This window comes from Aedes aegypti, chromosome 2 (assembly GCF_002204515.2).
Source record: "Aedes aegypti strain LVP_AGWG chromosome 2, AaegL5.0 Primary Assembly, whole genome shotgun sequence".
NCBI lineage: Eukaryota > Metazoa > Arthropoda > Insecta > Diptera > Culicidae > Aedes > Aedes aegypti.
Genome location: NC_035108.1, coordinates 370163485 through 370176715, shown reverse-complemented (window position 1 = coordinate 370176715; position 13231 = coordinate 370163485). Strand labels below are relative to the sequence as shown.

The 13231-nt window shown below is 36.7% G+C and overlaps 1 protein-coding gene across 1 annotated transcript in view; it reads right to left on the bottom strand.

Moving 5' to 3' along the window:
• Window positions 1–5408: 5408 nt before the first annotated feature.
• The window catches only part of LOC5566384, an 80409-nt gene continuing 72586 nt past the window's right edge, over window positions 5409–13231 (bottom strand). The window contains exons 3-7 of the mRNA XM_021846680.1: window positions 10617–10986; window positions 10426–10553; window positions 6955–7937; window positions 6359–6700; window positions 5409–6076 (exon numbers count right to left, since the gene is read on the bottom strand). Coding sequence (XP_021702372.1) covers window positions 5762–6076; window positions 6359–6700; window positions 6955–7937; window positions 10426–10553; window positions 10617–10986 — 2138 coding nt within the window. The 3' untranslated portion in view covers window positions 5409–5761. The remainder of the gene's footprint in view (window positions 6077–6358; window positions 6701–6954; window positions 7938–10425; window positions 10554–10616; window positions 10987–13231) is intronic.

Here is a 13231-nt window from a genome sequence, read left to right as displayed (position 1 = left end):
ATTTTTCATAGAGTTTTAGAGGGTTGTTCAAAGACAAAAGTAAGTAACCGAGAGACTTTTTTATTTAATTCGAAAACGGTAAGTTGTGGGAAGTTGGTTTGTTTCACAAAGTTGTTCAATTTCAGAAGTCACACAAATTTGCAGAATACACCTTCTTCACAAGACTTACCGTTTTCGAATTCAATAAAAAACTTACTTTTGTCTTTGAACAACCCTCTGAAGCTCTATGAAAAATGACTGCAATATAATAATTCCTTTACAGGCAAAACTTCAAGTTATTTGTAGTTTGTCATCCAAATTTCAACCAATTCGGACAACCAGAAGCTGAGATATAGCAACCCAAACTTGAGCATTTTGTATGGAAAAACAGCATTTGGTTACTAACTTATGTCACTGACTGTAGATAAATGTTTCTATTTTTCTGGAAGCTGCATTCCAAAAAAAGTACTTTCGTTAGACCACCTTAATAAGCCGAGATGATTTGTGTTATTGTATTTAACGTATTTATTTAGTTACATTTCAAAGTTTACCTTAACGTTCAACACTCCGTCCTCGTAATCATCGTCATCATCGAAACTTCAAAAGCAGTTTTTCTGTCCAAAACTAAAAATCATTCGATAAAAATGTGTTCACTGTGTTTAGAATAGCGAATAGAATACAGTGAACAAATTTTCCTGTAAATTTTCTTGATTTTGAACGAAAAAACTGCTCATGAAAAGTCCGAAATCAATGACGGATCCTGCCCCCTTAAAGAATTCTGACTTAAGGAACTTTCCAAAAATAAAATAAATATTGCATGTTTTACAAAATGTGGGTAGAAGCCTTGTACAGTTCTCCATTTCCCTCATGCTGGTGAAATTGAGTTTTTAATTTTTACCCATTAATTACATATTAGGCGCTTTTTATTTCAAAATCAGAAGAAAATGATTGAAATGTTATCATGAATCTTGTTAGCATCTATAGCATGATATAATCTTACCACTCGTTTATTATCGTCATCGCGGGCATTCGCGAGCTATAGAAGTCTTAGGGTACTTTTTTTGCAAATTAAAATGCTTTTTGAACAATTATATGAATTTAATGAAATTTTTTATTCAACTCAGGTGTACTTTATTCATATACAAACAACTTTTGGAAAGATACCATTACGGTTTGAGCTCTCCTTAAATTCTTAGTTAACTGGTGAATAATGAACTGCAAAATCTTGAAAAATCATGTCCACAGTCCACTCAAGGAGCTGTATAAAATTTCAAATCCAATGAATCTGCTTCAAAATTTGGATTTTAATCACAGAAGTGCTAAGGAAGTCAGGAAAAATATTACCGTTCGGAGAAAACAACTTTGATTTTTGAGGTTTTGACCGCCCTCGGACCCTTGTGCATTGGTCTGCATTCTGACGTGGCAGGCACCATTGTTGCCTAAAAATAGAAGATCACCAGCACTTTTACACTGAGGGTGTATGTAAGTCCCAAGCAGTCATCTAGTTGGTTCCTTGTGTAAGTGCAGCTGATCTGGCGATACTGGAGTGGCAACCACGGGCGGCCAATCAAGCTCAAGCTCAAAGCTGAAGTGAAACTTTCCAAAAAATAACCTTTACCATTAAGGTGAAACATCTCGCAAACCAAAGATGGCCGATTTGTGCCCCTACTCACGTTTTCAAAGGCACTAAACTAGAGAATAGTTGGCAAACGTTGCTGATCTTCTTTTAACTTCTTTTAACACTGCTTTTAACCTACTGATGTATCTTACCATAGTTGAAACAGTGGAATTGCATGTGCTAGTAAATCGGAAGATCGTGAGGGGTGCAGGTCATTAGGTCGAATGTCGTTAGGTCGAACGCCGTTAGGCCACATTCCATTAGGCCGAAAGGGTTGTTAGGCCGAAAAACATGTGGCCATTTACTATTATTTCAAATTGCTTGAACATTCATCATTGTTTTCCTTCTTTTAACCAAAGGCTATTCTTCATAATTATTTTTCACAGCGGATATTGTGGGCTTCTAAGTAATGCAAGTTATCCTGATCTAACAACTAACATTCCATACGGCCTAAACATTTATTCGGTGGCTTCTAAATTATGCAAATTATCTTGATCTACCCTTGTTAGTTAACCATTTGATCTTACGATTCATTAGGAGTATCGGTTATTTCCGGTTTTATGACGCTTTGGCCCTAATGGCCCTTTCGGCCCAATGACCTTCGGCATAACCTCGTGGTTCGGCCTAACGGCATTCGGTCTGTCGGGATAGAACGCTGCTTTTAACCTGTTGATGTATCTAACCTTAGTTGGAGCAAGGGAGATGCATGTACTAGTAAATCGGAAGGTCCTGGGTTCTAGCCCCGGTTTCATAACAATGTTAAATCAATAGGAATTTAATAACAATGATGTGTCAAATTCCAGGTGCACAGATTTGAGTGTGTAATGTTTACAAATAATTATTAATGTTTTTACTATTTAAGTTATACACTGCCCTTCTACGCTTACTTGTCCTATGTTCTTTTCAAACCTAATGGACCGCGGGACGAATATGCGTAGAACGGCAGTACAATAAATGTTGAAGAATCATCGATTAAACCTCATTTGGTACATTTATACAATCAATTCTATGTATGAATGTGATGTTCATTATAGTTGAATCAAACATCAAAACAAACTTTGTTCTGCATGTGTTTTGGTTGAACTGATGCTGAACAAAGCCTACTATTTTGTATAATCGTGATCATAAGAAGTAATGGCATCTACAATTTTAATTTAATCTTTTAATATGAAAAGAACACGTTATGCAAACCTGTTTGGCAAACGCTGAGCAAGAATTTCTGTATATTTTATGAGGCCTGAAGATTTAAATTTTATATAGACATTGTAGTTGTAACTTAACATGTAACTAATTTTGAACAGCCGACGAAAGGTCATACAAAAAAAACATGTATAAAAATGGAAGTGGTATACGTGCGTATATTATGTGATGAATAGTGGCATACAATGCGAGTGTAAAATTTGTCTACCGATCTAACCTGTGATCTTATGTGACTTAACTTATGATAACAAATGTTGATTTGACAGCTGCTACGGATTGTTTCGACTTACTTTGTACGAGTGTACGGGACGAAACAAAATGTACAAATGAACTCAGGAAAAGACGTTTTATGCAAGGAAATTTATCAATATGACGATTTTATACACAATGTTTCGCGGGTTTGATGTAATTTGTATGAATAAACGAGTTATTACGTGAACTTTAATGCGATTTCTGGTTGTCTGGGTTATGCACAGGTAAGTCGAGGAAATTACTATCACGAAACAATCCTGGATCGTCCGGGATACAAACCCAGTCTCCCTTAACATGAATTCAATGTGTAGCTGGAACGTTACACTAGGCTGAGGAGGACCCAGAACGAAACGTTTAGGAGCTTTAAAATTGCAATTCAAGTTGTAAGGAACATTATAAGCCATTTTGAATGAGTGTTCAATAGCGAACTTCTAAGGAATGTTACTGAGATATTCCTAGCAAATTCAGAGTGAGCATCATGAGCAGCTTCAAAGTTCTCGTACAAGGTTGCTTGAAAAGTGCCGATTTTATGAATAGTACAGACCCATAGCTCTACAATCAAGGTATCATCGACATATTGAACTATCAAGTATAATTCTTTACTCTATATCCAGTACAAAAATATGAAAGAAACATGTTTCTACATATTCACATATTTCTGTTTATTAATACTTTTATGATAGTGCAAATGTGTTAAAAATGTTTTATCATTGGCTATTTTTATTTTAATGTTTATCAGCTTTCATTACTATTTGCATGTCTTAATTGACTCCTAAACAAGAAGTAGCCCTAGTTTCAACGTTTTGGCAAAATGTTCAAATAGTTATTTAGTTATGGAGAGAAATTTACCTTGCACGTGACATCCACTAGAAGAAACGTTGAGTTGTAAAAATATCGACTTAAAAAGAGCACAATATATGGAAATTTGAAGGGACCTAAAAATACATAGGGTCATAAAGTATATAGAGTTACAGAATATCGAGCTGTAGAAAGTTGACTGTATTTAGATAATTATGGAAGAGCGATAAGGTTTGTTTATGTATTCATTACTATGATACAAATCAGTGATTATGGCGTTGAATTCTCACTCAGTAGAATTAAGTTCAAATCTTCACAATCATATTATGAGTTCATCTGTTATACAAACTATGGGGTGAATGATATAAAAGGAACATTTTATTAAGTTTCTTTGGAAGCTGCTTAGAATGCTATCCGACTCACCAAACACTTTCAAAATCATACAAATAATCATGAATGTAGCTATTGAACCATCCTGAATCAAGCTGCTGAAAATGCCCTTATATCCGAACATTTTGCGCTATTCCACGTTATCGTAATGCTGGCAATACAAATTGATAGTTCGAAGTAATAGTAGTTTACGGAACAAGTTGTAGAATGATGACTTTTACAGCACGAGTCGTAAATTTATCCTACGAGGCTTGCCGAGTAGGATAATTACGACGAGTGCTGTAAAAATTGAGTTCTGCAACGAGTTACGTACAACATTTTTTGCCATTTCGTAGAAGACCACTTGAGGGTATCAGAAATTATATCGGAATGCATTCACTAACATTTTACAATTTCTGAAAACTCAAAACAGTTGCGTAATGCGACAGCGTTGCATAATGAATTATTACAGCACTGGTTTCAGTTGCGTAATGACTATTCCCGCACTGCATACTTCAGTGCAGGATAGTAGGCCGTTTCATGACAGATTGGCGTGATGAAAAACAGCCTAATACGATGAGAAATTGTAAAAAATAATACTAGATACAATAATCTTTTTTCTATCATTCGACAGCTATCGCAGATTTTACTGAGAATTAATGATCAAAATCATCAAGAAGTTTGAAAAGCATGGAATCAAAAAAATAGAGAAAAATCAATTGAAAAAATCAACAAGACAACTATACACAAATTTACAATCAATTGAACAGTAGAAATGCAACTCCAACACACTCTAATGCGAAAGCCAATTTTGTTTACAAATATATGTTTGACCAGATACACATGAATGATATCATTGAGACACGGTCTGAATTCCCGATAAACGTCTTGTTATCATTGAAAAAAGAAAATTGGTGAGCGAGCGTGCCACTATATTTACTGGAAGGTGAGGGTAACCAATGTTGAAGACTAGTCGTAAGCCTATCTTTATGAATTGACACACAACCTTGCGGTTGATAACAGATATGCAACGGATTCACGTGAGGTTGGAATTTCCAAACAGATTACTCATTAATCAACACACAAACGTGTTCTATACTTTCGTTGAAACAATCCTACTTTATGAAGAAAAAAGCGTGATTACTTCTTTGAAAGATTGTGATATGTAAAAGAAATTTTAATACGCGTATGCTTCAACAATTTACTTACAATTTTTAATCGATAATGTACATAATATCCTCTATTACTGTATTTTGAAGGTCTTAATCACAGTAAAAATTCTTATGACCCTATGGTTTCGTAGTACCGTTTGACTCTCATCTATAAATAATACATTTGCTCTAATACTATTACGTAATTTATTATCAATATTTTATTTTGTTGTCATAATGAGTTCATGCAATATAGTTATTCTATGGCCAAACAAATATGGCATTATCTTTTACTTAACTTTCGCTATGACACAGTATGTTGAATTCACTTATTTCGTACAATTCTACACGTTGAGCCTCTATCCAACTAACATCCTATCTCTCTAAAACATTTTCAAAAATACTTCAACTTATTGGCATTCACGTCCGGAAAGAACGTTCCGGTGGTTTTGACCAGCGAAATCGATTCCTTGGCAGCGGACGGTGCAGCCGGTAGACCCATCGGTGTTGGTGCATAGATCAGTCGACTGGTTTCCGCATCCGGTGGATATGCACTGCGGAACGTCGTCGGCTGGTGCATCGTCAATCCGGGTGGAAAAGCCAGCAGAGGCTTCTCCGCTTCTTTTGCCTGGTGGCATTCGTGCTCCTTGATGTCGGCAAAGGTTTCGAAAGAATTGTTACACACCACACATTTGAGGTGGTTTCGGGACTGAAAAATAATAATTGATTAGTTAACTTCGTGAAAAATGATTAAAGGTGAAACATTTAAGAATCCAAAGATGGTCGACTATACTGCTAAACAAGTGATTTTCAACTAGATAGAATTCCGCCTAAAGGGGAATTTGATCCTTCCGGACAGGGAGATACTACAGCGGACATAAAAAACACTGTTTTTATCACTTCCTTCGTGAGATCAGTTCTTTTGAAGTGCTGATACAAATTTGTAGTTGGATTCTAAGCTGTTTCACCTTAAACAAAAATCACATACTACCTTATCCTTGCTGGAGAGATCCATTTCATGGGTAATCGTCGCACTCGGTTCGGTCTTGATCTCACGCATGTGCTTTTCCAAAATTTGAGAGAATCCTCCAAAATCCGGTGTAGAAAACATTGGTACGGACGGTGCGTCCAACATAGGAAGGAACATTTTCGCGGGACTCAAACTACGATGCCGTTTGACTCCTTCTTCATCGTCACTTCTGTTGTGTAGATCTCTATTGAGTTTAGTTTCCTGTTCTGCCATTCCATCACGATGGTAATCCTGATTTATCGCTTTCGAGTCATTCTTCTCCAGTTTGAAACTGGTGAATATGGCCTGAGGAGAATCCTGAGCCTGTATGTTGGATCAAGGGGAAGAAGGTCGCTCTTAACACATGATGTTCGAACTCTCGATGTTCTCGGTTTGAAGATGATGGATGTGATGAAGATAGATCATGCAAAGGCTCGTGGTAGTTTTGTTTTTGTATGTTAGTTAAGAGAAAGAATAGGTCTTCTCTCCTGAAGAAAGGAGAAAGTGTTAGAATTTTTTACAGATATTTACAAAGTCCGAAAAATAAGAGAAACAGAAAAGCTATGTTTGACACTTACATTGTTGTACACCTCCATGACGTGATTTTTCCTTGGTCGCCCTCGTTTCCGATTGAACAAGGTTTTGCTCGAGCTAAACTGCAGAAAATTCGCACTCTCTAGTAATGGCTTCTGGCGATCAATACTATTGGTATCCGCTAAAGTTTCTCCCAGCCCGGAATCATCCTTCTTCAGAAGCCGATAATCAACTGAAGGATTGGACAGCAACTTTGATTTGTTGAGAGTTGTGTTAAAGAAAGTAGAATCTTGAATCTTCGTAGAGGGCCCAGCAACTGCTTCTTCCTCCAGTTTCCGCTTAAATTGGTTGTAGTGCTCTCCAACATTCGCAAAACTTCTTGACACAGAGCTACTTTGACTCTTTGCCAACTCGGATAGCGTTGGGTTCACATCTAGCATGGCGCGCTCGTTTAGCTGACAGATATTCTCGTTGAATTTGTACAACTGCTTCAAGTACTCGTCGTTCAGTCCGCTCTCCGACAAATTCTTCAAACTTTCCACGTTATCAGGCGAAAACACCTGATCATACCCCATGTTCTGAAGCATTTGCATTCGCATGTGCAGCATTATTTGCAGTGGCAGCGTCCTAAATGTTAGTTCCGACATAATCGCCAGCAGTTCTATAACCGGATTCCTCGGTGCCAAATGTTCTCCAACCGTTGGAGACGTAGGCACTTCGTCCTCTTCTTTGGCCCCTACCGAACCATCCCCGTCACGATTCATTCCGAACTTGCTCAGCAAATTCCGCGCCATCTGCAGCTTCCGGTAGTCCACCTCGGTGTCCATTCGTTCGTGCTTTCGTTTATGGCTCAGCAGTTGGCCGCTAGAGTGCAGCACGTAGTGGCAGTTTTCGTGCATGCAGTGAATGTGATTGCAGACCCGGGAGAAACGACAGTTTTTGTACGTGCAGTCTTCTGTTTTGAGGAACTTTTTGTACCCATCGCGCAGCAACATCTCGTCTTTCAGGTGGTAGGTTTTGTGTTTTTCTGCGGAGGAATGGGATTTAGAAATGAGTAGGGTGCCGGTGCCATTAGTAAACTACCTAAGCTATAAAAAATCATAACAAAATAACGAAAAGCCTTAACAGAGATCTTTTGGCGTCAACAGAGAGATTTTAACCTCTACTATATGGGAAAAATATAAAAAGAGTGATAAAACTAATTTTTCAACATAAAATCGCTTGGACTATTGGTACACGTGTTCCAGTAGTTGCGCTAGTGCTCCAGTAGTAGACGTTCGGGAATGATACAAGGAATTGTGAACAAAATAGTAAATTTTTACATAGGTTTAACATTTTTTCCTCGGAGCAATTAATATCTTTCGAATGAAGCATAAAGATCATCTCTAGCGTTTTTCTTCATTTTTATACATACATTTTAAAAACTGCTTCCATCCGTTGATCCACTACTGGAACACGACGGCAACTGCTGGTGCAAGGGAGCAAATTTTTTGCATTAACTTAATTATTTATATGACTTTTTGATAAAATAAAGAGGTGAAATTTGGCAAATCGACTAGACTAGAGACGATTTATCCACCAAAAATAGCACATGTCGTATTAATCGAAAAATTTTGGTTGTATTCCATAGTCCAATCTACTGGTACATTACAAACATTGGCACCAGCACCCTACTACGTGTAATATTTGAGATCATAGTTTAGATAACAGTTTAAAAGAGATATTAACAATTTTGAAGAATTTAAAAAGATTGAGAGCAAGAATTATTAGAATTTATAGAACATGGAAATAAGTGTTTGTGTATACTTTTCGTAATTGATCAGGACAATTGAAACGAAAACGGCCTTGAAAAGGCGAAAATTCGTCACGAAAATTTTTAATAAATTAATTAATAAAATATTCTCAGAAAATCACTCATGAGAAGAACTATCATTCCGATACAATTTGTCACGATGAGACCCCCCATTTTGAGTTAACTGTGGCCGACTAGTTGGTTGGTCTTAGGTGTATACGGTTCAACGATTGTCAGTGATTGAGCGTATGGAACGTCATTGAAATTGAGGAAACGGAGAAGGACAAAAACAATGATAAAGCATTTAGCGAGTGGTATTACGATTACGAGCGGATTGAATTAGAAAAATATCCTAACTAAATTAAATATAAAGACAAAGTTATATTTGAATTATCTTACTTATATTATTAATACTAAGTGAGTTATTATCCTGAAACATAATTACATCTAAATACTATAGATTGCGAAGGTATCATGCATTACTTATTATTAGTACTTTGAGAATTCGTTATTCGCACATATTCACTTAAATCTAGATAAAAATACTATTAACAAGCGTCAGCGTAGTTTGCAGTTGTGGAAACCGTTTAACTGAATTAATTGCGGATAGAAGTATATTAAAATCAGGATTGTAAGTACACTAAATGTAATCCTGCATATTTGTAACATTCGAAAAAAGTAGGTATTAAGTAAATTGAATACAAAATGTGCATTTTATGGCAGTATGGGAGGAAACTAAAATTTCTAAAATTTAACAGGAACTCAAAAGTGCTAATTTGAGAGTGATATTTTGTACAACTCATATCACATACTAGGTGAATGGACAAAAAATAGTTCGGATATAAATTTCATTTCTATTACATCACGAGACACATTTATAATCTCAACGTGACTGTTATGCGGTTATAATTAAAGGGTTACAATCATTAATGGATGTATTTCCGGTGGGGCAATGAATTTTTTTAAAAACCATTTGTTTTGCTCACGTTTTTTGCGTGGTGTTCATTTTACCACCAACCACTGTTCATTTTACCCACATAGTGCAGGTAAAATGAACATTTGCATCGCTTTTTGATAGCAATGGAAATGAGTGAAAATTTAGCTATTTTTGTCTGAATCCATGCCGCTGCTATAGATTACTTCCCTATTTTTGATGTTGTGCGATAGAACTATACAAATTCCTCGTTTTTTCTATCAGAAACAAGATGATTTCCTTGAGGTGTTCATTTTACCACCCCTTCCCCTATTTTTTTTCGAATTTTTCAGAATAATCTCACAGATTTCAGTAAGTTGATCGGAAGTATTTATCATTTGATGACTTTCCACGGTATTAACCCGAAATCGACAAAAATGTCGAATGTGACTGTTATGCAGTTATGGACAGTACTGTATCAGTGCACCCTAAATTCGGTACCGATAGAGTCGCAATACGATCCGTAAAATCGAAAGGTCACCAAATTTTGTAAGTAGTAGTAAAAATAATGACATATTAATCTATTTTTTTAGCTAAAAGCTAACCGACAGCACATACACGGTTTGCTATATAGACGATCCCACCCCCACAACATAATTTGAACTCTCAAAGTATATACATTGAACATAATACTAGTATATTTAAATGGAAAACAGGCGCTAAACATCTAATCTGATGTGGTTAGGTACCTACTCAGAGCTAACGTAATAATCGTTTTGTTATAAAAATAACAAAGAAACCGTTACTTACCCATATCTGCCTTATTCTTGAAGGTGTACTTGCAGTTCTCCCTCCGACAATGGAAGTGGGTGGTCTTTTGTCCCTTGAACGCACAATAATCCGTGTTACATTCCTCAGTGGCTCGAAACCGTTGGAATCTAAAAAAAGAGTTTAAAATTACAATAACTAAAACTTCATCTACACCTTCAGGCACCACAGACCCATTCTTGACGATGGCCTCGTGCTTCCGGTGGTAGTTGGCGTGCATCTGCACATCACTCGTGCTAATGTACACCTTATCACAGTTGTCGTGCACGCAGTGGTAGTGCGTGTGTTTGTGGTTATGCTGGCACTGCCCGTACTGGATGCTGCAGTCGTCCGACGAGGAAAACCGGTAGAAACCATACTTGAGCGACTCCTTGCGCTTCTTGTGCCACTTCAGATGCCGGATGATTTCGTACTTCTTGTACAGGACCTTCCCCCGGCAGAACGTGTCGTAGCAGTGGAAGTGCTCGTGCAGGTTCTCGTACTGACACTTTTCCTGGTTGCAGTCGTACCCGGAGGCGTACCGTTGAATCAATCCATAGTTTTCTGGAAAGGGAACAAAGCGTGGCGGAAAACTTTAGCGCAAAATGACTCACAAGTAATGGGGGAAATTTTTCAAATTTATTCTACACTTGAATAAATTGCTTGTGGCAATAATGGAAGCAGGGCCGGATTTATGAATGTGGAGGCCAAGGGGGCCACCATTTTGGGGGGGCATTTTTTCCATAAAACCTTGTTGATACCGCTCCAACGGTTGTAATTAAAAATTGTAATAATTGTAGTCATGATTTCTGAGGACCCTAACAGGTCCATTCCCCATCCTGTAAATACGGCCCCGAATGAAATGTTCCATTCGCGGTGGAGTGAAGGTACGTTTGGTAGCGCGGAAGATGTAATAATTAGAGCGAACTTTGTCAGTCGGTAATGAATGAGTTGGATTTGAGTTTATGAGCACAAAGTTCCCTTCTGCGGAATCCATTATAAAACAGTCGTTATAAGTATCAAACAAGGGCAAGCGAACGCGTGGTGGTACATAAACGGGTAAGTGGTGAAATATTTCCGGACAAATAACACAGCTACAGAATGCGCCTTAAAGTATGCCCAGTGCGTATGTCACTGCAATGCATCTCACTTACCCGAGTGGAGGGTCATTTAATTAATATGGACATCATTGTGGCAATGATTTACGAACTACTCGTAAGAAATTAGAGACAAGCACAACTCAAGCGTGTACTAGAATTAGAGCGAATGTAACATGATCAATTTTTCTTCATCGATCCTCTCTTTTGCGAATAAAGGTGCCAAGATGCAAGTTTCTTAGCACTTTTTTACTAGCCAGCGAAGCAATCTTGCATCCTGGGGTGAACACATGCCAACAAACTGGCACCTTGTCACCTTTATTCACAGAGGAAAAGATCGATGAAGAGAAGTCGATTATGTTACATTCGACATAATTCTAGCACACGTTAGACAACAACGGGATTTTCCCAAAATTTACCAGAGAGGTTCTCAAGTTCTCATCCAAGATTTCTCTTACAACATCTAGAAGGAGATATAAGGGTTTTTGTTCAGAATTAATTAAAGGGAATTCCTGAAAACAAAAACTGAGGGATTCCACGGAGGCATGCAAGTCGATTCTGATCGACCATTTCAAAAATATCTAAAGCTTTGCAGTTTTTGTTTTTGTTTTTTTTTTTGTTTTTCAGTTCCATCTAAATCGTCATTTTCCGATATCAAATCTTCAAGTTGAGTCACGACTAACTTTTCAAAAGGGTGTATGTGAAAATGGTTCAAAAATATTCAAAAAGCTGCACAGCAAAAACGGTTCGTTCGATTGTTAGACAACTAAAGAAACAAAGTTAGACAACTAAATAAAGATTCCAAAAAAAAATACACACAGTAAAAAAAATTTTTTTTTTTGCATTAAAATACATCACTTTTGTCACAAAAACTCAAATATCTCAAAACCCTATCGGAATACCAACGTAATTTTTTGAGGGAAAACGGTCCATTATATTAGCTATCTACCATAAAAATTTGGTGATGGTAAGCCAATAAACAAAAAAGTTATGACATTTCAAATATTTCACAAATTTGACACCTAGTGAAAAAAAAATTTTTTTTTTCATTGTTAATTTTTTTTAGGACCGCAGTTTGTTGCTGAATTTTTTGTTAAGGGTACCACATGAGGTTAACAAGTTGTTTTCATGATATTTTATTTAATTATTCATAACTATTATAACATCTATTAGAAAGTTAGACGCGATCCAGTGTTGTGATCTAAAGTCTTGATAGTGTCATATTTTTTATTGTACGTAACTGAAGAAAAATTCTCTCAATAGTGTTGAAACCTTTTGATAAAAGAACCTATAAGAAATCTAATATTGAAGACAAAAGCTACAAAAAAAGTTTTCTATACAGGTATACGACTAGTTTACCTGCAAAAAGTTTACCTCGTAGAGAACAAGGCGGGTCTATACCCAGGTGATCTAGTAGGTCGGTTTTCTCGGCGCTGGTTTTCTCCACAAAGTTAAAATCTGATTACACCTGGGTATAGACCCGCCTTGGTAGAGAATAGACTTTGTTAATCATATTTGGGAGAAAGCGAGTAACTTCAACAACATCAAAAACATGATAGGTACATACCATGAACATACTCACGAAAAAGCTAAAAATATACTACCACTATGGTTATAAAAGATTTAATTGTAAAATTTTTCTTCAGTCAAGCAAACGACACCAAACTAGTCAGTAAAAACTTAAAAGTGATTTTGTTTATTAAAATCTAACG